This window comes from Lissotriton vulgaris, chromosome 11 (genome assembly GCF_964263255.1).
Source record: "Lissotriton vulgaris chromosome 11, aLisVul1.2, whole genome shotgun sequence".
NCBI classification, from domain to species: Eukaryota; Metazoa; Chordata; class Amphibia; order Caudata; family Salamandridae; genus Lissotriton; species Lissotriton vulgaris.
Genome location: NC_141699.1, coordinates 1,110,056,283 through 1,110,081,369, shown reverse-complemented (window position 1 = coordinate 1,110,081,369; position 25,087 = coordinate 1,110,056,283). Strand labels below are relative to the sequence as shown.

Below are 25,087 nucleotides of genomic sequence, written 5' to 3'. Positions count from 1 at the left end.
TGCAGAGGAAATGAGGATTCTTTTGATCATGGTTTTGACATGTGGCCTGTCAGGTTACGAGTAAATCCAAAATTCCTCCTACTTGCCATAGTAAACCATTTACTATTAAGGCCCTTAACTCTGCCACCCAGGGATTCTAACTAAACCCAGTCATTTTCAAAACTAGACACCCAGGGGACTCCGGCAGATGTGCCCTCACATGGCTCTCAAATAGGACTTCTAACTCAGAAGCACTTAAAACCTTAAACTTTGGCTAGGAACACACACTTTAATCACACTTCTGTGTGGGAAAGTTTCAGATTCTGCAGGGTCACAGGGATTTATAGTCCTTGGGCTTAATTCTCAAAGATGCCCGAGTGTGGAAACTCTGCAGTCATAAAGATACTACTCGTAACTTACTTTTGTGAGTACGGAAAAGTATTAAAGTTAGAATTTTGGTCTAAACTTAGAACAAAAGTCTAACTTTACCATTGTGAACCAAGCCCCTTGTTGGAAGTCGAAAAACAAGAGATGTCTAGAGACAACAACAAAGCTGCAGCTGATAATTCTTTATTGTGCAAAGACGAGTATGAACACAATTTATACATTTTAGTTGTAACCAAGACTCAGAGTTTAAATATAGGGATCATTTCTAAAACTCGAAGGGTGGCTTGCAAAATGTGTTCTTTGTACCACACTGATAAACATTTGGAGACCAAAGTGAACTGAGTTTAAATAGAAAGATTTGTAAGAAATTGGGTATCGGTTGAAGGGAGTGGAATCCCCATTCAGACAACAACCTCAATCTTTGTCAGGGCAAACCACAAAAGTCACTAGGTCATGATTAAGATCTTGGCGGGATTACCGCCGTCCTGCAGCAGTGGTGGCCCCATGTACTCCATAGAGCTGACAGTGGTCTGCCCAACATATTTAGGTGTTGCAGTTATAGGCAGGATCCCACCACCCCTGACATCTTCTCTGCTGGTTGACAGTACTCCGCCACCATCAGGTTGGCGGGTTCCTGCCGAGCCGATTTAGATGGCGCAGATGTGCTGGCGGTGTCCTAGCAGCGAGTTCTGACAGAGTGAGGTCCTGCTGGTGTATGGACAGGTAGGTGCTACGTATAATTATGGTAAAACACATATATACGTTGTGTTTGTGTCATAATGTATATGAAGGCAAAGTTTACTATACATTTTGTTGCATATAAAATAACATGAGGCAAAAGCAAATGTTACCATACTATCCATACGAAAGGTGGCACAGAAGCCTACCTCCAATTCAGGAGACATCGAGGTTGCTGAGCGTCGTGGCCGGGGAGCATCAGCACTGGAAGGATCTGGACAATGGCGTTCAAGACAGAAACTGAAGTGGGACCCCGAAAAAAGGTGAGCTTTCACCTCTTTTTCTTCGAATTATCCTGACTCGAGCTTGGTGGTGAACCCTCCACAATTGCATAGTCAGAAAGGCACATTGTAATCTGGATGTCGGGAGTCTTGGAGGGGGTCCCTCTGACAGCTGTTTCTTGCTCTGCTGATGTCATCGCAGGAGCAGGAGTCTTGGCACACGAGGCGGACTGTGGTGGTCTTCTCTCCCAGAACCTGTCAACCTCTAATTCGGGCAGGTGCCCCACCAAGGCGGAGGGCGGAATATGCCAAAAAAGCAGCAACTGGACCGGGTCCGCCAATATCTATATCAGACCCTAAATTAAACTGTTCTTCACTGTCTGGTAGCCTGGCACAAATCAGCCAGGCACTGCGTTAAGTATTTATGCAGCACACAAACAGTAATAAAGTGAGAGCAAAATCCCAAACTAATTTATAAACAGAGAATAAATTTTAGTAAACAAAACAATACTAGAATGACAAGTATCCAATCAGTAAAACTGGAGATATTAAATTTCAAGCACAAAGCACCAATCACGGTCATTTGGTTTTGCTAGACCGGAGGAAAGTCAGACCAATGGCAATGGAGCATGAGTCAGTTACAGGAACCAGGTTAGTTCAACTGAAAAGTTACCTTCAAAGTCCGAGTTTACGGTCTAGGTGGCTGCAAGGAGAATGAAGAGTGTTGTGGTTGGCTGCTATTGAGGCATGGAGAGCAGGCTGAGCGTTGTTGGTAGTTGGTACTGTACTGCAAAAAGGCAGGTGGGTGTCTTGGCTGGCCATGCTCTAGCATCATGTTGGTGGTCACTGTGAGTTGTAGCTGCTGTAGTACAAATTGTAGTTCTTGTGAGGCTAGTCCTTGCTAGCAGTCACTGTAGCACAAAGGTTTTCTCTCACCGGAGCATCATGTTTGCCGTTGTTGCGGGCAGCGGAGTCTTGGTGCAAACGGGCACAGTCGCATAGAGCTCAAACTTCAGAAATGTCACCTTTTCTTGCAGAAGAGTACACTCTGATGCCAGCCAATGGTCCAGAATGCATCTCTTGGGAATCAGGGACTCGCTCCAGCAGAAGCCATCAGGGCTCAGGCAGGTTCATTTGCAGGTCTGGGCAGATCCAGTCACAGAAGGTCAGCGGGCAGTTGCAAGGAGGCCTCTGAAGTTGTTGTATCCTTGTAGCTCACCCAAGAGGTCTGCCACTGCCCCTTGGAGTCACTCAGGGATAGCCTAGGATGAAGGTAAGCAGGTCCAAGCATCCCTCTCAGACAGTAAGCCAGTCGTCTGCAGTGGGGCAGTCCTTAGGAGTTTTCTGTAAAGGGCCTCTGGGGTCCAATATTCATACTTGGTGTCAGCCTTTGTGTGGGGGGCTCCCTGTCCTACCCTCATATTCTGTATGGAATGTTTTTCCTCTTCCTCTGTCAAGGCTCCAAAATGTTCGGGGTGTTAAAGGACAGGGCAGGCCTCATGTCAGATTGCTTTGTGTGTGTGGAGGCAAACCCCTTTAAATTATAAGGTGGGGTACAGCTCCTCCCCAGTGAGTCTCCAGGATGATCCATCCTGTTCACACCTAAGCCCCCTTTGTGTTACTGTCTGGAAGGAGTACACAAACCTTATCAGCAGAACAATTACAGTTGTGTGGCCCAATACACTGGCAGAAGGCATGAAAGGTAGGGAAAAGAAAATGCATCCTTTTTAAAAATGGCACTTTCAGAATTGTGACTTAGAATCCAACTTTACTGTTAAAGAGGATTTTAAATTACAATTAATTTAAGTGTAAACTCTATATCTTTATTGGCTCCCAGTCCTAATTTAGCGCTTATTAACTGTAATAAGGTAACCCAGTGTTAATTAATGGGAGAATGTAGTATTCTTGCTTGTAGTTTATATGCTATACATGCTTTCTCCACTACCAGTCCAGCTTGTAGAACGTTGCAGCTATGATGCGCAAGAGAATGTTGGGTTTCTGTGGGCTGAGGTCTACAGTTGACATTGGGCTGAGCATCATGCTGGATGCTCCTGGTGGGGCCGTTATACCAACTCAACTGCATATCTTCTAATAAACATCTTATCATCATCTACTGTGTGGGACCTGATTACTACATTATTTATGGCGACGAGGATGGTACTGCACCGTGAGCCACCCGGAGCTACGTAATGAGCGTGCTGCCATTATGTGGTTTCAGTTAGATCTGCGTTAATGTTGCCTTGAGAGGGTGAGGAGGTAAAGCGTTGTAATTAACGATGGGGCAGCATTTAAGAAACAAAGGTTTAATGAGGGCAGCGATACAGCAGTGTTCAGCACCGTGGTCGGACATCAGATTTCCGAAGGGCATTTGAACAATGAAAGACAATGACAATGAAAGACAAATTTAGCAGCACACAGGAAACGAGGTCAGTCATCAGAATTCGGAAGGGCATGTGAGCTATGAATTGCATAAAAAAGAAAAAGAACAGCACACAGGAAACGACTGGTGTAATTTATATGGCTGTAAGAAAATTATATTTGAAATATGTCGTAGATGTACAATCTGTTTCTCGAAGCACTTATTCTTTCACAATGTTGTGTTACACTGCCATCTAGCGTCCATTAGTAGCACAGGACTTGGATTGGGGTTTCTTCAAGTATGTAGAAGGAAATTTCTTTTCTTTGTTCTTCACTCGGAGAGCTGTTTTTATGGGAGGTATTTTCTTGGCGCTAGGTCTTTCTATTTAGGGGATGTGTTGTTTAGGAGCTGGTTTCCTTACATTTATTATTCAGTTGAGGTAGTGCACACCTTTTCACTGATTTCATTCCCCTCAGTTTTGTAGGTCTAGCAGCTTTAGCATTTCTTACGTCTTACTCTCATATTACCTTTTACATTTGCTCTTGTAACAGTGTGACTTGTTTTTTTTCAGGTGTACGTATTTAGGGGGTTCCAGTCCCACCTATGTAATTTGTATTGGGTGTTAGTCCCATATACTCAGTGTTTAAGGGGGTTAGTCCCACCTACGTTTTTAGTCATGGGTTTTAGTCCCATATACTCAGTTTTTACATGGAGTTTCTCTACTTGGGAAGCACCTTCACCATCCCTCGTTGGGGCAGGATTTAAGTTAAAGTCCCATTATCCTCAGTTTTACATTCTAATTCTTTTGTTTGAGAGGCAGGATTTGGGTTGAAGTCCCATTATCTTTTGTTTTACACTTTTCGTCCCTTATTTTAGAGGCAGGATTTGGGTTACAGTCCCATTATCCTTATTCATACATTTACTGTCTTTTGTTTTAGAGGCAGGTTTTGTGTTAGTTTCCTTCGTTTTTGGGTCAGGAATTTGGGTTTTAGTCCCTTTTTCCTTGTTCTTACATGGAAATGCTTCTATCTATTTTGTTATTATTATCTTTCTGGTGGGAAGATAGGTAATGTTGACATCTTTTGTTGTTTTCATTTTATCCATTTTCTCATGTTTTTAAATTGTTCACACTCTCGTGATGTGATATTTTATTGTATATTTCTGAGAGTTGAACTATTTTGTACATTTGTTCTTGTACTATGTCTTTCCTTCTTGCATGCCTGTCTGGCCAGTAGGTGTGTCTGTCGGTTAGTCATCGGTATTCTCAAGCTTAGTTTTCCTCTTTGTTGTTTCCTTTTGTTCGGTTCTTGTCTCTCTCTTGTTATTAATGGAAAGAAGGATGGGTATGTTCTTCTGTATGTTTTTCTTTTCTTTTTGACCAGGGTTCTTTCCTTTCTGTTTTCTTTGTGGAAGAGAGGGGATAATGTAGTATTCTTTTCTTGGGTTCTTTCTGACCAGTGTTTCTCCCTTTTTGTCTTTCTGACCAGTGTTTCTCCCTTTTTGTCTTTCTGACCAGTGTTCCTTCCTTTTTCTTTTCATTGTGGAAGAGAGGGGATAATGTAGTATTCTTGCTTGTAGTTTATATGCTATACATGCTTTCTCCACTACTAGTCCAGCTTGTAGAATGTTGCAGCTATGATGCACAAGAGAATGTTGGGTTTCTGTGGGCTGAGGTCTACAGTTGACATTGGGCTGAGCATCATGCTGGATGCTCCTGGTGGGGCCGTTATACCAACTCAACTGCATATCTTCTAATAAACATCTTATCATCATCTACTGTGTGGGACCTGATTACTACATTATTTATGGCGACGAGGATGGTACTGCACCGTGAGCCACCCGGAGCTACGTAATGAGCGTGCTGCCATTATGTGGTTTCAGTTAGATCTGCGTTAATGTTGCCTTGAGAGGGTGAGGAGGTAAAGCGTTGTAATTAACGATGGGGCAGCATTTAAGAAACAAAGGTTTAATGAGGGCAGCGATACAGCAGTGTTCAGCACCGTGGTCGGACATCAGATTTCCGAAGGGCATTTGAACAATGAAAGACAATGACAATGAAAGACAAATTTAGCAGCACACAGGAAACGAGGTCAGTCATCAGAATTCGGAAGGGCATGTGAGCTATGAATTGCATAAAAAAGAAAAAGAACAGCACACAGGAAACGACTGGTGTAATTTATATGGCTGTAAGAAAATTATATTTGAAATATGTCGTAGATGTACAATCTGTTTCTCGAAGCACTTATTCTTTCACAATGTTGTGTTACACTGCCATCTAGCGTCCATTAGTAGCACAGGACTTGGATTGGGGTTTCTTCAAGTATGTAGAAGGAAATTTCTTTTCTTTGTTCTTCACTCGGAGAGCTGTTTTTATGGGAGGTATTTTCTTGGCGCTAGGTCTTTCTATTTAGGGGATGTGTTGTTTAGGAGCTGGTTTCCTTACATTTATTATTCAGTTGAGGTAGTGCACACCTTTTCACTGATTTCATTCCCCTCAGTTTTGTAGGTCTAGCAGCTTTAGCATTTCTTACGTCTTACTCTCATATTACCTTTTACATTTGCTCTTGTAACAGTGTGACTTGTTTTTTTTCAGGTGTACGTATTTAGGGGGTTCCAGTCCCACCTATGTAATTTGTATTGGGTGTTAGTCCCATATACTCAGTGTTTAAGGGGGTTAGTCCCACCTACGTTTTTAGTCATGGGTTTTAGTCCCATATACTCAGTTTTTACATGGAGTTTCTCTACTTGGGAAGCACCTTCACCATCCCTCGTTGGGGCAGGATTTAAGTTAAAGTCCCATTATCCTCAGTTTTACATTCTAATTCTTTTGTTTGAGAGGCAGGATTTGGGTTGAAGTCCCATTATCTTTTGTTTTACACTTTTCGTCCCTTATTTTAGAGGCAGGATTTGGGTTACAGTCCCATTATCCTTATTCATACATTTACTGTCTTTTGTTTTAGAGGCAGGTTTTGTGTTAGTTTCCTTCGTTTTTGGGTCAGGAATTTGGGTTTTAGTCCCTTTTTCCTTGTTCTTACATGGAAATGCTTCTATCTATTTTGTTATTATTATCTTTCTGGTGGGAAGATAGGTAATGTTGACATCTTTTGTTGTTTTCATTTTATCCATTTTCTCATGTTTTTAAATTGTTCACACTCTCGTGATGTGATATTTTATTGTATATTTCTGAGAGTTGAACTATTTTGTACATTTGTTCTTGTACTATGTCTTTCCTTCTTGCATGCCTGTCTGGCCAGTAGGTGTGTCTGTCGGTTAGTCATCGGTATTCTCAAGCTTAGTTTTCCTCTTTGTTGTTTCCTTTTGTTCGGTTCTTGTCTCTCTCTTGTTATTAATGGAAAGAAGGATGGGTATGTTCTTCTGTATGTTTTTCTTTTCTTTTTGACCAGGGTTCTTTCCTTTCTGTTTTCTTTGTGGAAGAGAGGGGATAATGTAGTATTCTTTTCTTGGGTTCTTTCTGACCAGTGTTTCTCCCTTTTTGTCTTTCTGACCAGTGTTTCTCCCTTTTTGTCTTTCTGACCAGTGTTCCTTCCTTTTTCTTTTCATTGTGGAAGAGAGGGGATAATGTAGTATTCTTGCTTGTAGTTTATATGCTATACATGCTTTCTCCACTACTAGTCCAGCTTGTAGAATGTTGCAGCTATGATGCACAAGAGAATGTTGGGTTTCTGTGGGCTGAGGTCTACAGTTGACATTGGGCTGAGCATCATGCTGGATGCTCCTGGTGGGGCCGTTATACCAACTCATTTGCATATCTTCTAATAAACATCTTATCATCATCTACTGTGTGGGACCTGATTACTACAGAGAGATAGGCCATACAACAGTGAAATACAACTTTATGACAGTTTACTGCCAGGACATGTAAAGCCTGAGTACACATGTCCTACATTTTCAATTCAATGCACCCAGCCTTAGGAGCCTTTAGGGCCTACCAAAGGGGTGGCTTCTAAGTATTTAAAAAGAAGGTTGAGGCCTAGCTAAAGGTGTATTTTGCTAGGTTGAAATGGAAGTTTAAAACTGCACTGCACGCTGCAGTAGCATGTCTGAAATATGTTTTAAGAGGCTACCTTAGTGGGTGGCACAATAAATGGTACATGCCCGCCAGAAGCATTTCACTTACAGGCCCTGGTACATGCAGTACCATTTGCTAGAGACTTACAAGTACATTAAGGGGCTGATTAGGATGGAGGATTCTCCGCATCCTCCGGGCCGGCGGAAGCCACCGCCGGCCTGGAGGATGCGGAGAATCCTCTGCGGACCACCAATACCCACCGCCACATTAGGATGGCTGGTGGGTCCTGGTTTCCGTCCGCAGTTTTTCCTCCGCGGTTGGCTTACAACCGCGGCGGAAAAGCACTAATATGGTGACGGTGTCTCTCAGACACCGTCAGCCAGATTAGGATGTGCTTGGAAACATGCTTTTCCGCGGCGGCTTTTCCGCCGTGGAAAAGCATGTGTAACTTCACTGCGGGGGCCCGTTGCGGGCCCCCTAGGTGAAGGGGGTGGGGGGTGCACATGGGGGGTACCTATGGTACCCCCTGCATTTGTATGCAGTAAGCGGCAGGCACCGCGCGGTGCCTGCCACTTTCTACATACAAAAGTAATGCGTGCATTTCTAACATTGCTGCGGGTGCAGCTTGAAGCTCCACCCGCCGCAATGTTAAAAATAGAGGATGTGACCGCCACCCTGGCGGTCACATCCTAATCTGCACAGAGGGAACGCCGCAGCCCATGCGGACGTTCCCTCCTACTCAAGGGTCGCGGACGGACTCAAGTCCGTCCGCGATCCTAATGACCCCCTAAATGTGACAATTTGGTGTAGGGCACTTTTACCTTTTTTTTAACTAAGAGAATGCAAGCACTTTAGCATTGGTCGACAGAGGTAAAACGCACAGATTTCTAAAGTCAGCAAAAATGGTTTCAGCAACACAATGCAAAGTTCTGCGGGTGGGCAAAAAGAGCCAGGTGCGTACAGAAAATAACAGAGATACTACTATTATGTGTTCCCACCCTGCTCCTTATTAAAATGGAACCCCAATTGTTTGTCCTGTCACCCATCACAAGAAGGGCCCCTAATGCAACATGGAGACATCAAGATTTTCCTTGGAATTCTAATCTTTCTGAAGATGTGGTCAACTGCAGTATTTCTGTTCAGGGCTAGACGGTACGCAAGGAAGCCTACCAATCCCAGACATTTATGAACTCTTGACATAAGGAGAAACCCAAGATATGGCTTTTATGGAGCCTGACACTTTTTCTAACCAAGAATTCCCAGCAGATATCAAACTTTGTATAAATTACATATTTGCTTCATGTTTCTGGGAAGGAAAGTTGCAGAATCTGTCTGGTGCCACAAAAATTCATCTACTTGGTATTTTTCTTCTTTCTGCCAATGTGGTGAGTCGCAGTTTTTGTGTCCAAGGTTGACCGACACCCAGGGAAATCTACAATTCCCAAACATTTCTGAAAATTATCAGAGAAAACCAGAGTAGTGTGTTTTTTGTAGATACCATTATGTTTTCTCACCTAGAATGCCAGGAAACATCAAACTTTAGATACATTTGAAGTCTCACATTTCTGAAATGTAAAGATTTGGAATCTCTGGAAATTTAAAAAAGTTCTACCACCCTGTGTTCCCATATTTCTCCTGATAAAAATAACACCACTCTTCTGGGCACGGGGGTGTTTGTCCAGAATGTTTTGCAAATATTAAACTTACTTTGATGAAAATGACAGTTTAGCCTCACATTTCAGTGAAGGTAAGTTACAGAATGTACTATAAAAAACTAATTTAGTACCTACCAGAGTTCCAGCACTACTCCCAGTAAAAAAACAGCACCCAACTTGTGGGCGGACCTATTGCTCGCAAAAAGAACTCATTAAAATTTGAACCATGTGAAATGAACGGGGTGTCAATGAGGTCTTCACGTGGTTATAGTGTATGTCGGCTCCTATGATGTGTCGGGTTTACTCTACATTGGTTCAATCAGGAGCTGGGTCCTAAGATCCCTGGCAAAATGCTGCACTGATTTTGCATGGAAAAGGTGTTTTTCTGATGCTAATATAGTCCAGCACCCCACTTTCTTCCTATTCTCACTGTTTTTTCTGGTAGCCTGCTGGCCTTTCAGCCCTCCTTCATGGGTAATTGTGGTGGGGTTAGAAATCCTTCCAAAACACGCCACCAGGGGAAATTGTGAGAAGCAGTCAGGGGTGCAAAGCTTGCCAGTTGTAGAATTGAACTGTAGACCAAATAATCTATCAACCCCATGTCTCTTTGGGCCATTTTTATCAAGGGATCGTGTCACATTTGAACCATGCAATGTGGTGCAAAAGCATTGCAACCCCTAAGATGTGATTTATCAAGCCACACACGGTCCCCTTGCATGGCTGTGATTGGCTTGATAAAGCCAGAATAGCACAGCACAGCTTCAATCCCTGTGCTGCGTTACTCTGCCACGGGAGTTATTCCATAGGTGGCGGTTGGATGTTCTCATGCAACACTCATGTATTTTGATGCCTTCCAAGATTTGCCATTATTGGCAGAGCTGAGATTGCTTGTTTCCTGCATCTGCCAAAGCCACAGTGGAGGTCGTTCCTTCTCCTGCCTTGCCGTTAAATCCTGGAACGACCTCCCCCTCAACGTGCGTACATCACCCCCAATCACGGACTTCAGAATAGGACTCAAGACCTGGCTCGTCGACCAGAGTCTTGCGACCTCTCAGCTCCTGGCTGCCCCAAGGGGTAAATAGCGGCGCCCTGTAAATGCTGCCTGATTGATTGAAGGAAAATGCTGCTCCTTCCCAGGGAGGCGCAACGAGGAGCAATATCTTTATATCTCTTTGTTTTTTCCTTTTTTTATGTGTGCTGCATTCTGCACCATGCATAATAGAGTGAAGTGCCTCAGGAGTTGTCTTTGTGCAGGAATGTGAATGTGTCCCTTCCTGAACAAAAACAATTCTGCTTACAATGCAGACAACTTTTCACCACGGGGCAAGAATGCCTGCATTGGCGCTAGGCAGCACATTGTGTGCCAGCACTAGGAAAAAACAGCAATGCACCGTATTGTGTTAAACATTGGGAAATCGAGACCTGGGTGTCAAATTTGGCTCTGCTCGTGGGGATTGCGGAGTTTTTCCTACTCCGTGCTCTGTGTAGCGCATGGAGTTCAGAAAAACGTAATCTTACTCCGGACCTCCTTCTGGCAACATTTCTCAACGTAGGCAGGCGTGGATGGTCGCTATCGCTCGGGTCACTGTGTGGATTTTTGTGAAGCGGAACTCCGTGCACTCTACCCAGCCCTAGCCAATCCTTCCCTTCCCTGTCAAGCATCACTGTGAAGCGAGGTGACTTGCCACACTGCATCACTTCTTCATAAATATGGCCCTAACTTTCAGCCATCACAATATTCGCTATCTGGTTTTCTGGTGCTGCGATGCAGAGACCTGGGCAAGCAGCTGCTGAACTTTGGTGGACTGCGGTTTGCTCATGTGAACACTGGGGCTATCTTGCAGGAGTCTTCTGAAACCATAAGTCGGGTGACATGAAGACATGGGGCATTTTGCCTCATGTACTTTAAGGTTTAACATGTGTACAGTGGAATGCCAAGATCCTCTTACTGGATTTGTGAAATTTCACCTACTGCTTCTAGTTCTTTGAAGTTATTTACTTGGTTGCAATTTCAGTCCCCACATCTGGATACCCAGTTTCATGCAGTTTAGTGTAGGAGATTTCAGCCTTAATGATGACTGCAGTGTATCCAATCTGGGCCACATCTGGAAATGGATTTTGATGATTACTTTGGAATCATTGACTAAAGTACAGATATCTTTCTTTTTTTTTCAATTTTAGATAATCATTTGCATATTACACATCCATTAAGTTTGGGATTGTGCATTTAATTAAATATTTTTAAATTATTTTAGGGACCGCTGTCCGTCATATTACTAGTTCATTATACCCTATTGTAATGAGATGGACAGGATATCCGTCATGTTTGTGACCAGGCATCTCATCCGCCAAACTCCAAATCAGGTCCTTCGTTATTTCCAGAGAGAGTTAGAGTGTGAAACATACATGTGAAAGGTTTCAGTTTCATAAAACCCATGCGAAAGAAGATCAATATTTAAATTATTCTCTTTTAGTCACTTGTACAAACAAGCAGATTATCTGAAGAATCGGGATTAACAAAATTGGCAAATATACACCCACATATCTTTCACACAACTAATCAAGTTTAGTGATTGAGGCTTCTGACAAATATCTAGTCCAAATAAATGTTTTCTCTATTGTATAGGAAACCACAGAATACTTTGGGTGCATTTATATCGCCTTCATTTTGATGCTCAAACGTTCCAGGTGATGATTCGTAATCTGAAAGGGGGTTCATTCAGTAACTTCATTGTTTTTCAGTCGTTTTACCCCTTCGCTTGTACCAATGCCGATGAAAAGTCCCTACTTGAAGCATGAGGGGTCCAGTATAAGGATTCAACTCAAGACATCTTGTGAATCCTTCTGTGTCCAGTTTTTCTTTCTTTCTCATCCAATTTCCATTTTCCCTATAAGTTTGTTCAAGCTCATTAGTTTGCCAAGCTGGGGGTGTGGTCAGACAGTAATCTGGAATCTATATTGATTCTCCCTTAGGGAAAGATTAGAAGGTTCAACTCTGTGCTTTTGCCCCAGGGGGCAGAAAGTTCATTAGACACCGGGGAATGGTTTAAAAAATAGAATGGTGCTGTCATCAGTATATTTTTACATCGGATCCTATGACTGGGCACCAGATAGCCTATCAATCAATCGATCAATCATCATTTGTCGAGTGCGGCTCTGTCAACCCAGGGGTACCAGGGCACTTGGGGTTCTACGGCAAAAAGTCAGGTCTTGAGCTTTCTGTAGTAATGAAGACCGTGGCCAGGATGTAGTTTCAAGAAGGTTTATTAAGTTGTAGTTACAGGTTATTGAGCTGATGTGATGCTGCCCTACCAGGAGCAGTATGCCTGCCTCTCAAACCATACTCCAAATATCACACTCAAGTAAACAGGCACCCAAACATTCCAAATATGTCCATCACACCAACATTCCATGCATCACATTCACACTGGCTGAGCAGCTAGGGAGAGAGTAGCAAGAAAAATACAACACAGGTTACTACACTTTCTTTAGTAGTCCACCTGGGTGGGAGCAGTGTGGAGGAGGAGGGGAAGGGGCAGGTCATGCCAGGTCTTGGGGGCGATGTAGGAGAAGAGACGGCCCCTGCTGCGGCTGCGATGGATGCAGGGTGTGTGTGCAAGGTCTAGCAAGGAGGAGTGCAGTTGCCTTGTGGATTGATGGAAGTTGAGTCTGTGGTTGATGTAGGCCAGTCCTTGCTACCTGGGAGTGACGAATGGGGAGTTTCACAACTTCTTTGCCAATCCATGTGTCAAAACAATGCTCAATAGAATCCAACTTTCCAATAGCTTTTCAACAGGATGACTACAGTCTTAGGGTTCAGATGCCCAAGGGGTAGAAAGTCTTTTTGAACTGGAAGAATGTGGATTGCACAAAAAATGTAAGGATGAAGAATGTTGCCCAGTGCATGGACAGAACCACTGTCACCCCGTTCTGTTTTTTTAATTTTTAAATAAATGCCTCTATGTGTCTAGTGTAGGCAGGGCAAATTGAGGACAAAGCCACAATTCACCCACCTGGAGGGGAAGAACTCTGTTGGCCCTTTAGGGGTGGGAGTTGACATTATAGCATAATGGGCTGCCCCCACTCCTTTCTAATTTTTAAAATAGAAACAAAGTTGACATCCAGTTGCCTTACTGCTCTCATTTCAGGTCAGATTAGGGGTAAACAGAAAAAACTTTGAGGCTCTTGATGGGTAGAGGAGCCCTGGTCTGTTATGCTTCTCCCATCCTTCACTGCCTTGGTGGTCAAATCTGTGGATCCCTGCTCTGTGTTCACCCTCCTGCAGTGATGTCCAACTTGAGAACCATCACTGGAACGAGGACATCCTCCCCTTTTCAACGGCGTGTCTGCCATTTTGATTGATTCTCGGTGGGCTTAGAAACGTCCCTCAGCTATGATTATACAGAATACAGCCGGACATGAATGAGCTGTGGCGTGCTGCGTGGCGCGGCAAAGGATAAAATGCATCTCAGGCTGCAAGGGGTGGCTGAAGAAAGATGAGATGTTTGATATTGGTACATATGAGGTTTATTGAGATGTATAGGGTGCATATTTGTAAAGGTGTCTGATATGCTTGTTATGAACGTTTGAAGGATGTTTCATAGCGGTATCTGGGGCGGCTGTTAGAAATATTTTGGATACTTGCTCGAATGAGCAAAATGTTTGTTAGATGTTTCTAGGATGTTTGATTGCATAATATTTTATAAAGGTGAGATAGAAGTGTGAGGTATGTTAGATAAAACTGTGCATGATGAGTGTTCATTTTGTAATTTTGTATAGTGTATTGGATTCTTAATGAGGTGATTTTGTACAAGATTTAATACATGTATTGGGGACCAGGAAACACATTGCAGTGTATGCATACATTTCTTTGGTGTCACTTGTGAGGAAGTGAATGCCATGTTTCTAAATGTAAAACCTCTTCATAAAACAATGTAAACATTATCTCATTGATATGTAAACATATAACATTAACTGTAAGATTTCTCAAGCACATATAGCATTCGTTGCAAGTGGCAGGTTACTCATTTCTTTCCAGCAGGACTACCCCATTGCTGATTAATTTAGTACAACACACACTTATTGAGGCTTACTTGTCAAGTAAGTGGCAAAGCCAATTCCCATATCTTGAGTGAGATATTGGTACATTCCAAGGAGTCGGGATTGCTAAAATAAGTAAAAGAAAAATGAGATGCAATAAATACAGGATTAAGTAAAGAAATGCAGAAGAAGGAGGTGATCAAGCCCCAAAAAGAATTTAGCAACAACCACAATCCCTTGCAGGGTGAACCAATAGCTCGACCTGAAAATGGTCTAAATTTTAACAACGTCTATAAAGAAATATTGTTATATATTCTTCAAAAAGAAAATACATATATCAAATAACATTAGATGGACTGTAAAACTAAAAGCTTAAGTTAGTTCCTTTATATAGAATTAATTTTAAGCACATTCAATCAATCAATCAATCAATCAATCAATCAATCATTTGTAAAGCGCAATACATACCCGCGAGGGTCTCAAGGCGCTGGGGGGTGGGGGCGCTACTGATAGAACAGCCAGGTCTTAAGTATCCTACTGAAGGGCAGCAGGTCTTGGGTCTGTCGTAGGCTCAGTGGGAGGGTGTTCCATGTCTTGGCGGGGAGGTGGAAGAAGGATCTCCCACCGGTGGTTGTTCTTCGGATGCACGGGACGGTGGCGAGTGAGAGGTCGGCGGACCGTAGCTGTCGGTTGGGGATGTAGAAGGAGAGCCGTCTGTTGAGGTAGGCTGGGCCGGTCTTGTGGAGTGCCTTGTGTGCCTGGGTGAGGAGCTTGAAGGATATCCTCTTGTTGACGGGGAGCCAGTGCAGGTTTCTCAGGTGGGGGGTGATGTGGCCATGGCGTGGTACAACGAGGATCAGTCGTACCAAGGTGTTTTTGATGCGTTGCAGTCGTTTGATGAGCTTGGTCGGGACTCCCGCAGAGAGGGCATTTCCGTAGTCGAGTCTGCTGCTGACGAGGGCCTGTGTGACTGTCTTTTTTGTATCTGTCAGGATCCATCTGTAGATCTTGCGGAGCATGCAGAGGGTGTTGAAGCAGGAGCAGGAGACAGCGTTGACTTGCTTGGTCATTGAGAGTGTTGAGTCGAGGATGATTCCCAGGTTGCGTGTGTGATCGGTGGGTTTCGGGGCTGCTCCCAGTGCCGTCGGCCACCAGGAGTCGTCCCAGGCTTAAGGGTTGGAGCCGAGGATGAGGACCTCCGTCTTGTCCGAGTTCAGCTTCAGACGGCTGGTCTTCATCCAGTCGGCAACAGCCTTCATTCCTTCATGGAGGTTGGCTTTGTCAGTGATGGGGTCCTTGGTGAGAGAGAGGATCAGCTGAGTGTCGTCGGCGTAGGAGATGATGTTGAGGTCATGCTGTTGGGCTATGTGTGTGAGTGGGGCCATGTAAATGTTGAACAGAGTCGGGCTGAGGGAGGATCCCTGGGGTACGCCGCAGATTCACTTCACTCAAATTGACATTAGCCCTAATCCTAGATTTTAAACCCTTAGAATAATGCTAACCCTACATCAATATCAAATGTTAAATTAATGCTAAACTACAAATACACTCTTGTCCCCAGTCCCAAAACCACCCATAACACTAATATGAACACCAAGGCTAAACATAACCTCATTCCTAACACTATCAAAGAGACTACATTTATCCATAATCCTAATTCTAATGACAAACTTTATCCGTACCCTAATTCTAAGTATAGCATTTGCCATAGTCCTTATATGGATTCATAGCATTTCTTTATGGACCTAGGCAGATCTTACATGTGCTAAACCTAACCTGAATACTATCAATACTTCAATTATATCAGCAATAAATACTTTTTTCTAGATCCTTTTCTTCATATAGGTTTCTTCTTAATGGAACTTCCGCATTCTCTTTTATTTGTAGTGGCATATTACGTTTTTCAAAACACGAGAACGGAAACAACTGACAGGGGGGTTTTGTTAGGTGTGGTGTTGTCCAAAATGATGGCGTCTGTGCACTGGAAGTGGAGTGGACTATTCATTACCCATTGCATCAGGTGCAAATAGTAAACTGGGCAATACCAGAGAGGACTTCTGAGATTTTAATCAAGCAAAGAATGTGATGGTATTGCTGTGGGTGGGTTACTGGTTTTGCTCACCAACCCGAGCACCAGAATTGCCTTGCGTGATGCCCCTGACATCCAGTTGATGAAACCATTTGCTGAAATACAATGTCATTTTCAGTTGTTGAGTTAAGATGGTCCGAGAAGTGAGGACCATTCCATTCCAATAAGGGCTTTCATTTCATACTCAATGGGGAGAGCGAAAAGGTACCAACCATCTTGCCGCCTTTGGGGCCCATGGCATTGTTTACTTGACAGTGTCATGGATACCAGGTAGTGTTGTGCTTCACAAACAGTAGCACAGTGTTGCCTTTCGGCCGTCTTTAGATGGCTGCTAGGGCACAGTTGAAGTGCAACAAGGGCAAGTCTGAGGTTCTTCTTTATGGTTCCTACCCTCCGTCTTTTAGGGAGACTCTGTGGCATCCAGAGTACCCCCGGCCTAAGTCATCTGGCGACCCTGCAAAAAATCTGGGAATCTGGCTTGGGGAGGATCTTAGATTTACCGTTCAGATAAAGCGACTTGCGGGGGCGTGCTTTGGTATTCTAAAATCTCCCAGGAAGTTCTTCCCTCTGCTACCTAGGTCAGCTAGGGAAATGATGACTCAGGCTCTTATCCAGTCCCGTATTGATTATGCTAATGGTCTGTACATTGGACTTCCAGGGTATCAGTCAAAAAAATTACAAGTAATACTGAATGCGGCAGCCAGGGTTCTGCTGCAAATCCCTGGGCGCTCAAGCATGAAACAGCACCTACGGGACCTGCATTGGCTGCCTGTGGTCCATCGAGTCCAGTTCAAGGCCCTTACTATGGCCCATAGAGCCTTGCATGGTTTAAGCCCGGTCTACCTCCAGAGGCGCTTTTCCTTCTATGTTCCTCACAGAAATCTTCGCTCTGCTATTCAGCGCTTGACAGTCATTCCCCGCTTTCATAGGGTTCGACTAGGGGGTAGTTCCCTCTATGTTAAAGCAGCGGAGGCCTGGAATTCACTCCCTCTGGAGTTGCGTAATATTCAGGATAACATGGGGGCATATTATCAAGGACAGGCGATACATTATCGCCACTTTTATTGGCAGGAAACTGCTGATAAAGCGGCGATAATGGCCTTGATAATATGCTCTATGAATTCCAATCGAAGCCCATGTTCGATGTGAACACATCGAACATGGGCTTCGATTGGAATTCATAGAGCATATTATCAAGGCCATTATCGCCGCTTTATCGGCAGTTTCCTGCCGACAAAAGCGGCGATAATGTATCGCCTGTCCTTGATAATATGCCCCTAGCTTTTAAGAAGCAGCTGAAGACCTTCCTTTTCAACCAAGCCACCTAATTCTGCTGTTTTGCTGTTATGTCCACGAATTGCGCCTGGACACTCTTGAGTATCCGTGCGCGAATCAACTGTTTGATAACATAACATAACAAACTATTGAAGCTGATACACGTCATATTTCCTTCTGTTTTTCTTTGCCTCACTCCACAAAGTCCTTTTGAAGACACACCATCCAGAGGAAGATTCATTGATGTTTCTTAGATCAAATTGAACAGCAATCTGCATTAGATTCTTTTCACAAGCTAAGCAATGGATTCACTAGGTCTATACTGCAATTGTTACCTAAAGTCGAGCACTGTGATGTATCTGTCTAGTTCACACACGGCCTCAATATATAGGCAGACTGATTATCAGTGTAATATTTGGGGTACCGGTTGCTGTGCTGTGAATTGGTTTCCAGGTTTTTTTTTTTTTGATTTCAAGAAGATTTTATTGAGAGAGATAATGATCCAAGTAATAAAAAGCAAGTACAATAGAGGTGATACAATCTGACATAAGTGAAAAAGATAAGCATATACATCACTCAAAAAGTAAGTAAAAGAGATGTAAATAAAATTAAAAAAAAAAGACAATCAATGCGAAGTTGAGAATATGAACCACTATAGGCTGTCAGTAATCAAAAGCAAAATGCATCACTCTCTAAATTGAGGATGGGGACAAGGGAGGAGGTAGAAGAAAAGAAGAAAAGAAAGAAAAAAGGAAAGAAGGGAGAAAAACACAGCAGAAAGAAAGAACGGGATGAGAGGACAGGAAAGCTGAAAGAAGAGAAAAAAGAAGGATTCCCACATGAGCGACCCAATGTAACACAAAGAACAAACAACAATTAGACAGACGAATCAACAGGGAATTGAGGTACTAACCCTTTCGAGGAAAGTTCCATATAGTCATCCAAGGTTTTCCAAACCCCTTTAGAGATGGAAGGCGACAGGTGTGCTAGATCTACTGAGGTGTGGGCACTGCGTAAGAAGGATACCCACGCCCACCACGTATGGTAAGAGACAGACGAAAAGGATTTCCATTCCATAAGAATGATTTTAACCGCTACAGTTAAGAGAAGATCTAACAGTTGTAATTCTATTGGGTCTAAAGGAAGAGGAGTAGGAGCAGCCAAGGGGCCTAGTAAGACTATAGGAAAGGAAAGTTGGAGCTCAATATTAAAAATAAGGGATAAATGTTGCTGAATAAGGTCCCAGAAAGGTTTAAGTAAGGAGCAATGATAAAACATATGTGGAAAATCACCAGTCACCGAACCACAACTCCAGCAAAGGTCGTCGTCTTTAAGGTTGAGCGAATGAAGACGCGCAGGCGTCCAATGGAGGAGATTGATCGAGAAAAATTTAGATTGCATTAGGGAAGGAGCAATTTTATTACGGAGAGCCAATTTACCAATGGATTGCCAAGCTTCGGATGAGATATGATCTGTGATGTTGTGATCAAAATGGCGCGACCATTTTTTTTGTGCCACCGTCTGATCAGGAAGCGAAGTGGAAGACAAAAACTTATAAATTTTGGAAGCAACATGACCAGCTTTGAGCCAAATGTGGAAGAGCGAAATGGTGGAGGAGGAGGGGTGAAGACGAGTTTTAGAAACAGCAACCTTGATTTTAAGAAAGGTATAGAAGTCAAGATTTGTTAAAGAGTGTTTATGTGCCAAGGTAGAGAAAGGTAATGGATCGCCAGAATCACTATATAAATGTTGGACAAGAGAGATTCCCTTTGCAGCCCAGTAAGATATGAGGGCGGGAGAGATAGTAATCTTGATTTTGGAGTTTCTCCAGATAGAAGACCACCTAGTTTTATGCAAAGGAATTGCCATCTTCCTATCTAATTTCTTAATCGCAGTAATTGTATCAATAATGATAGAGCGGGAAAACAGAATATTCAAAGTGGATGTAGTACAAAAAGAGGCAAGTGGTAAAGGTGATGCTAATTCCTGTTCTATGAGTATCCAAGAGGGGACATGAAGAGTTGGAGGAGAAAACCAAAAAGCACCTTGAGAGGCCAAGAAAGCAGTTTGGTATTTCTCCCAGTCCGGAAAGTTACATCCACCCATATCACAAGGTCGACGTAAATATTTATATGCTAATCGAGCTCGTTTGCCATTCCATAAAAACTTAGAAGTGAGAGCATCAATTTCTCGAAAAAAGGAATCAGACAGTTTAAGCGGCAACATGGATGAGACGAAATTGATAATCGGCGTGATCATCATTTTAAGGGTTTGTAAACGACCCCACCATGAAATATGTTTTGGAGACCATGTATCCAGAAGGCGACGTACTTTGGTAATAGTCTGAGATTCATTATAAGCAACGGTGGCATTCAGAGTAGAACAGAAATAAATTCCCAGATATTTGAGATGTGTAGATTGCCATTTAAAACCAGCCGAGCCCATATGAGCAGGAAAGCAATAGGCATTTAAAGGGAACATCTCCGTCTTATCTTTATTTAGAGTATACCCCGATACCGTTGAAAACAAGGAGATGGTGTCAGAAATAGCAGGGATGGCCAAGGCGATATCATCTGAAAAAATGAGAACATCGTCAGCGTATGCGGCAGTTTTAAGACAGTGAGAACCAAAAGAAAAACCTTTAATATTAGGATGTAAATCAATTAACCGAAGAAGAGGATCAATAGATAATAAAAATAAGATTGGGGATAGGGGACAACCCTCTCTTGTGCCCTGGCAAAGATTAAAAAATGAAGACGTAGCACCATTGACTCTAATGTTAGCTTTAGGTTGGGAATATAGAGACATTACCATATTAATGAAAGAATCTCCAAGGTTATGTGCACATAGGACAGCTCGAAGAAATGGCCAAGAGACCTTATCGAAGGCCTTTTCTGCATCAAGGGCCAAGGCCGCGGCCGGGAGTTGGGACCGTTTGGCAGCACCGATAATATGACAGAAAGTGCGGATATTGTCCCTTGCCAGACGACCCTTAACAAAGCCAATTTGGGAGGGATGTACAAGGTGGGGAATAAAGGATTCTAAACGTTTAGCCAGGTTTTTAGCAAAAATCTTTGCTTCCATGTTTAGGAGCGAAAAAGGCCGGAAGTTTTTAGGATCCGAATGGTCCTTCCCTTCTTTCGGGATCACAACTATGGTGGCTTCAGCAGCCGTACCAGAAACAGAGCCATCCTGAACAAAAGAATTAAAGACAGAGTGTAACCTAGGGACAAGCAACGGAAGAAAGGTTTTATAAAATAATATTGGATATCCATCCGGGCCAGGGGCTTTCCCAGATCGGGTGGCCTTGATCGCAGCAACAATTTCCTCGGGAGAAATAGGTTCATTCAGGATGGAGCGATCTTCCTCAGAGACTGACTGAATCGGAATCAATTTTAAAAAATCTTGACACTTGTCAAAAGAGGATTGGTTAGAGGGGGTATATAGTTTGTTATAAAAATCACGAAAAACTTCAAGAATCTCCTCCGTTTGAAACTTTTTAGAGCCAGTGTGATCTGTAATAGGAGAAATTTGCGAGGACTTAAAAGAGAAATCTTGAAATTTTAGGGTAGCAGCCAAAAGTTTCCCAGCCCGATTCTTCAAAAGTAACTTCTTGGACTTTTGTGCTTGGACACCAATATGAGCCCTTTTAGTAACAATTGTATTATATTTGTATTTTAGGAGCTTTATTTGCTGTAGACTAGTCGGATCTTTGGTGTGTCGAAAGGAATCTTCTAGAGTTTTGATTTCAGATGATAAGTCAGTAAGCTCTTTTTTAATAGCCGAATTACGTTTGGACATACATTTAATGACGTGACCTCGAAAAGTACATTTAAAAGAATCCCAAAGAGTTATTGGAGGAGAAACAGAGTCCTCGTTTTCACGGAAAAAAGTATCTATATCCGTAGAAAATCCCGCCACTTGAGAGAGTCATGTAACACTTCAGTATTTAATCTCCATGAACGACCACGTGGTTTAGGAGCAAAGGAAGATAGCGTAAAAGTGACCGCGGCATGATCAGAGATGACAATGGGGTGTATAAGCGGAGAAGAAGAAGAGGAGACAAGAGAAGAATGAACTAGGAGATAATCAATACGAGAAAAGGAGGAATGCGGCGAGGAGAAGAAAGAGAAATCACTACCAGTGGGATTATGAAGACGCCAGATATCGTGAAGATGAGAAATGGAACACATGTTAAGCATTTGTTTGTGTGCTTTAGGAGGACGAAACTGAAATGCAGAATTCCTGTCTAAAAGAGGGTCCATTGGTAAATTAAAATCGCCACCAACAATGAGATTGCCAGCATGTGGGGTATTATGCAAAATGTTAGTAATGGATTTCCAAAACGCTGGATCGTCAACATTCGGAGCGTAAATATTCATAACATACAAATCATGCTGTCCATCCGACAGTTTAGATAAGAGCCAACGACCCTCAGAATCATGCTCAGAAGAGAGAATTGATAGACCGGAATTCCTTGAAATTAACGTAACAACTCCATTCCGTTTGCCAGAGGCATCGGAACATGAAACATCCGACACCCATTCCTTCTTCAAAAACAGCGCTTCTCTGCTAGTGATCTTGGATTCTTGAAAAAGAACTAAATCTGCAGAGAGGGACTTACAGTAATCCAAGATTTTAGACCTTTTCACCGGGTGATTCAAACCCTTAACATTAAGGGATAACACATTTAAACCTGGCATGTAAAAAAGGAGGGATCAAAAGAAAACAACACTGATAACAGAAAAAGAATGAACGTGAGAAATATAAGGGACCAACTTTTAATCAAAAGAAATTCTGTGGGAGCATCCATGTGGGAGAACCAGGAGAAAAAAAGAAAAAGAAGAGATGAAAATAGAATAGAGAGGAGAGAGAGAAGAGGCAGGAGGGGAGGTCTAAAAAAGACCCATATCATGCAAGGGAGAACGTGGAAGAAGCGAGTAAGGGACCCGTACTAGGAGCATAAGTGGGTAAAAAAGAGTAGCCCAATACTAAAATACAGCGATTGATAATAAGAAAAGCAAGGAGTAAAGAACACCGGAAAACATTATTATAATGCAATTCCTAAACTGATAAAGAAGAGAGTACTTCAATGCAGAATGGAGTAACACTATCCTAGCGAGAGTAATATCTATACTAAGCAACAATAGTAGAAAAAATAATAATAACAGTGTAATTATGTACGAAAAATCTAACCATCATATAGCATTAAGTGAATATAATACATATTATAAAACAACATAGTTAAAGAATAACGTATACCTGCATTTGATTACACTATGAAGTCGACTAACAGAAGTAAGAAAAAGAGGAGCGTGAGAGAATGGAAAAAGAGTATTGTAGATAAAAAAGAGGGAGAGAATAGAAGGAAGAGAACAAGTATAGTAAATAGCAGAGCAAATAAAGAAGAGAATTGTACATCAACTATAATATAAGAACATCCTAGCAGGAGATATATGTGAGTAAAAATGCTAGTGAAATAAGTAATAATACGCTAATTATATACGAAAAGTCTTAAACAGTAGATAAATGTAAGGCAGGTAAAATGCATATTTAAAACAATAACATCATATGTGAAAACAAATTATGACAGTAATAGAGAAGAATATGAAGCTAAATCACCGAAGTAAGAAAACAAAAAGGTAAAGGAACTTGGATGAAAAAAGAGAAGGGAAAAGACTCGGAATAAAAGAGGAATGACAATGTTGAAGAAAGAATCAGGAAGAATTGAAAAAAGGACGACAGATAGGAAGTAAGAAGAGAAAGAGTGGAAGGATAAGAAAAAGTGTTAACGTTGGATAAAGAGCATGAACATATAGGTAGGTTGAATATAAGGAAGAATGAGAAAAACGATATTAGTATGGACGAAAGAAGGGCAACGTTAGGACGAACATTGTCAGAAGGATAGACCGACATGTAAATTAGCTGGAACAAGAAAGGAGGCATCTAGCCATAAAAAGCACATCCAGAGATAAGGAAGAAACAGTTCAAGTTCCTGAGGCACCAGGAGTCTGCGAAGTTGCTCTTTGGATTTCCATCTCTATCTCCAACTGGTTGTCCAGGAATGTCGCCAAATCCGCCGGTTCATCGAAGATTCTGGAACGACCTTTATGTGTAATGCGAAATTTGGATGGACCAGAAAACGAAAAAGGAATGCCCATTTCCGTGAGTCGTTTTCGAAGGTTCAGGAAGCCCTTCCTTCTTATGACTGTGTCTCTGGCAAAGTCCTGGGAAATGGAGATGCGATGGCCATCCCAACTGACTTGCTTAACTTTCCATATATGAGAGAGAATCAGCTCAGTGTGTTGATGTCGCAAAGGCTTAAAAATAATTGCTCTTGGCTGGGTTGCTGCCTTAGGTCGAAACGTTGGAACACGGTGTGCTCTTTCTATCTCAAAATCTCTATGGAATGATATTTGGAGTGTATCCGGAATCCAATGAGATAAAAAGTCTATCATAGAGGAAGATGATTTCTCTGAATCTTCCGGTAGACCAAAAATGCGCAGATTAGATCTACGGTTACGGTCCTCCTGCTCAGTGAGGTCTCTGCGCAATGCCGCCATTGAGCGTTCCAAGTGGTTGAGGGATCTGGATTGCTTTTGCATACCATCCTCTGCAGAACTGATTCGTGATTCTGTCGCTGATACACGAAGAGAAAGAGCCTTAAAGTCATTCCTGATAGCAGACACTTCCACTTGTAGCAAGTCTGTGTTAGTTTTTGTTGACTGCGCAATATCATGTACTTCATTAAGGCGTGTTAATATTGTGTCCAATGTGGAAGCAGTGTCTGACTGAGGAGACTCGGGCGTCGGAGAGACTGACTTAAGCCTTTTCAACGACGTGCCAACATCCTTAGAGTCTTTGTTGGTCGAAGACCGATTCATATTGGCAGTGTTGAGGTAGTAGTCTGCAAGAATATCACTTGAGGAAGAGAGAGAACAGAAAAGTTGCGTAGAGTGACCCACAAATAGTAAAAATAGGAGAGCAAGCTCAAAGTGCGCTATGATAATCTAGCGGTGAAAGTATGAGCAGAGCAGGGGAGCACCGTAATGAGTTCGTAGCAAAAATGTCGACACCTCTATGAAAGAAGCGGACTGAGAGAAAAATAGCGTGAGAACAGCTTAAAACCCAAACAAGCAGCAAGAGAGTAACATAAAGAAGGCAAAAATGTTACCAGCAGTGGGCGTCGTGGACGAAATGCATTAGGCAGACAAGCAACACAGCAAAATTGTATCCGCGGCGGCGCCTTTGAAGTAAAATGACAGGAACGTCATGAGCGGGAAAATGGCTGCCGCTCGTGAGGAATGCGAGCGC

General features: G+C 42.7%; 1 protein-coding gene across 1 annotated transcript in view; it reads right to left on the bottom strand.

Moving 5' to 3' along the window:
* LOC147684257 (putative cation-transporting ATPase 13A4) overlaps positions 1-25,087 on the bottom strand; it is a 301,484-nt gene that overhangs the window by 41,459 nt on the left and 234,938 nt on the right. Inside the window, exon 25 of the mRNA XM_086944654.1 lies at positions 14,463-14,535. Coding sequence (XP_086800780.1) covers positions 14,463-14,535 — 73 coding nt within the window. The remainder of the gene's footprint in view (positions 1-14,462; positions 14,536-25,087) is intronic.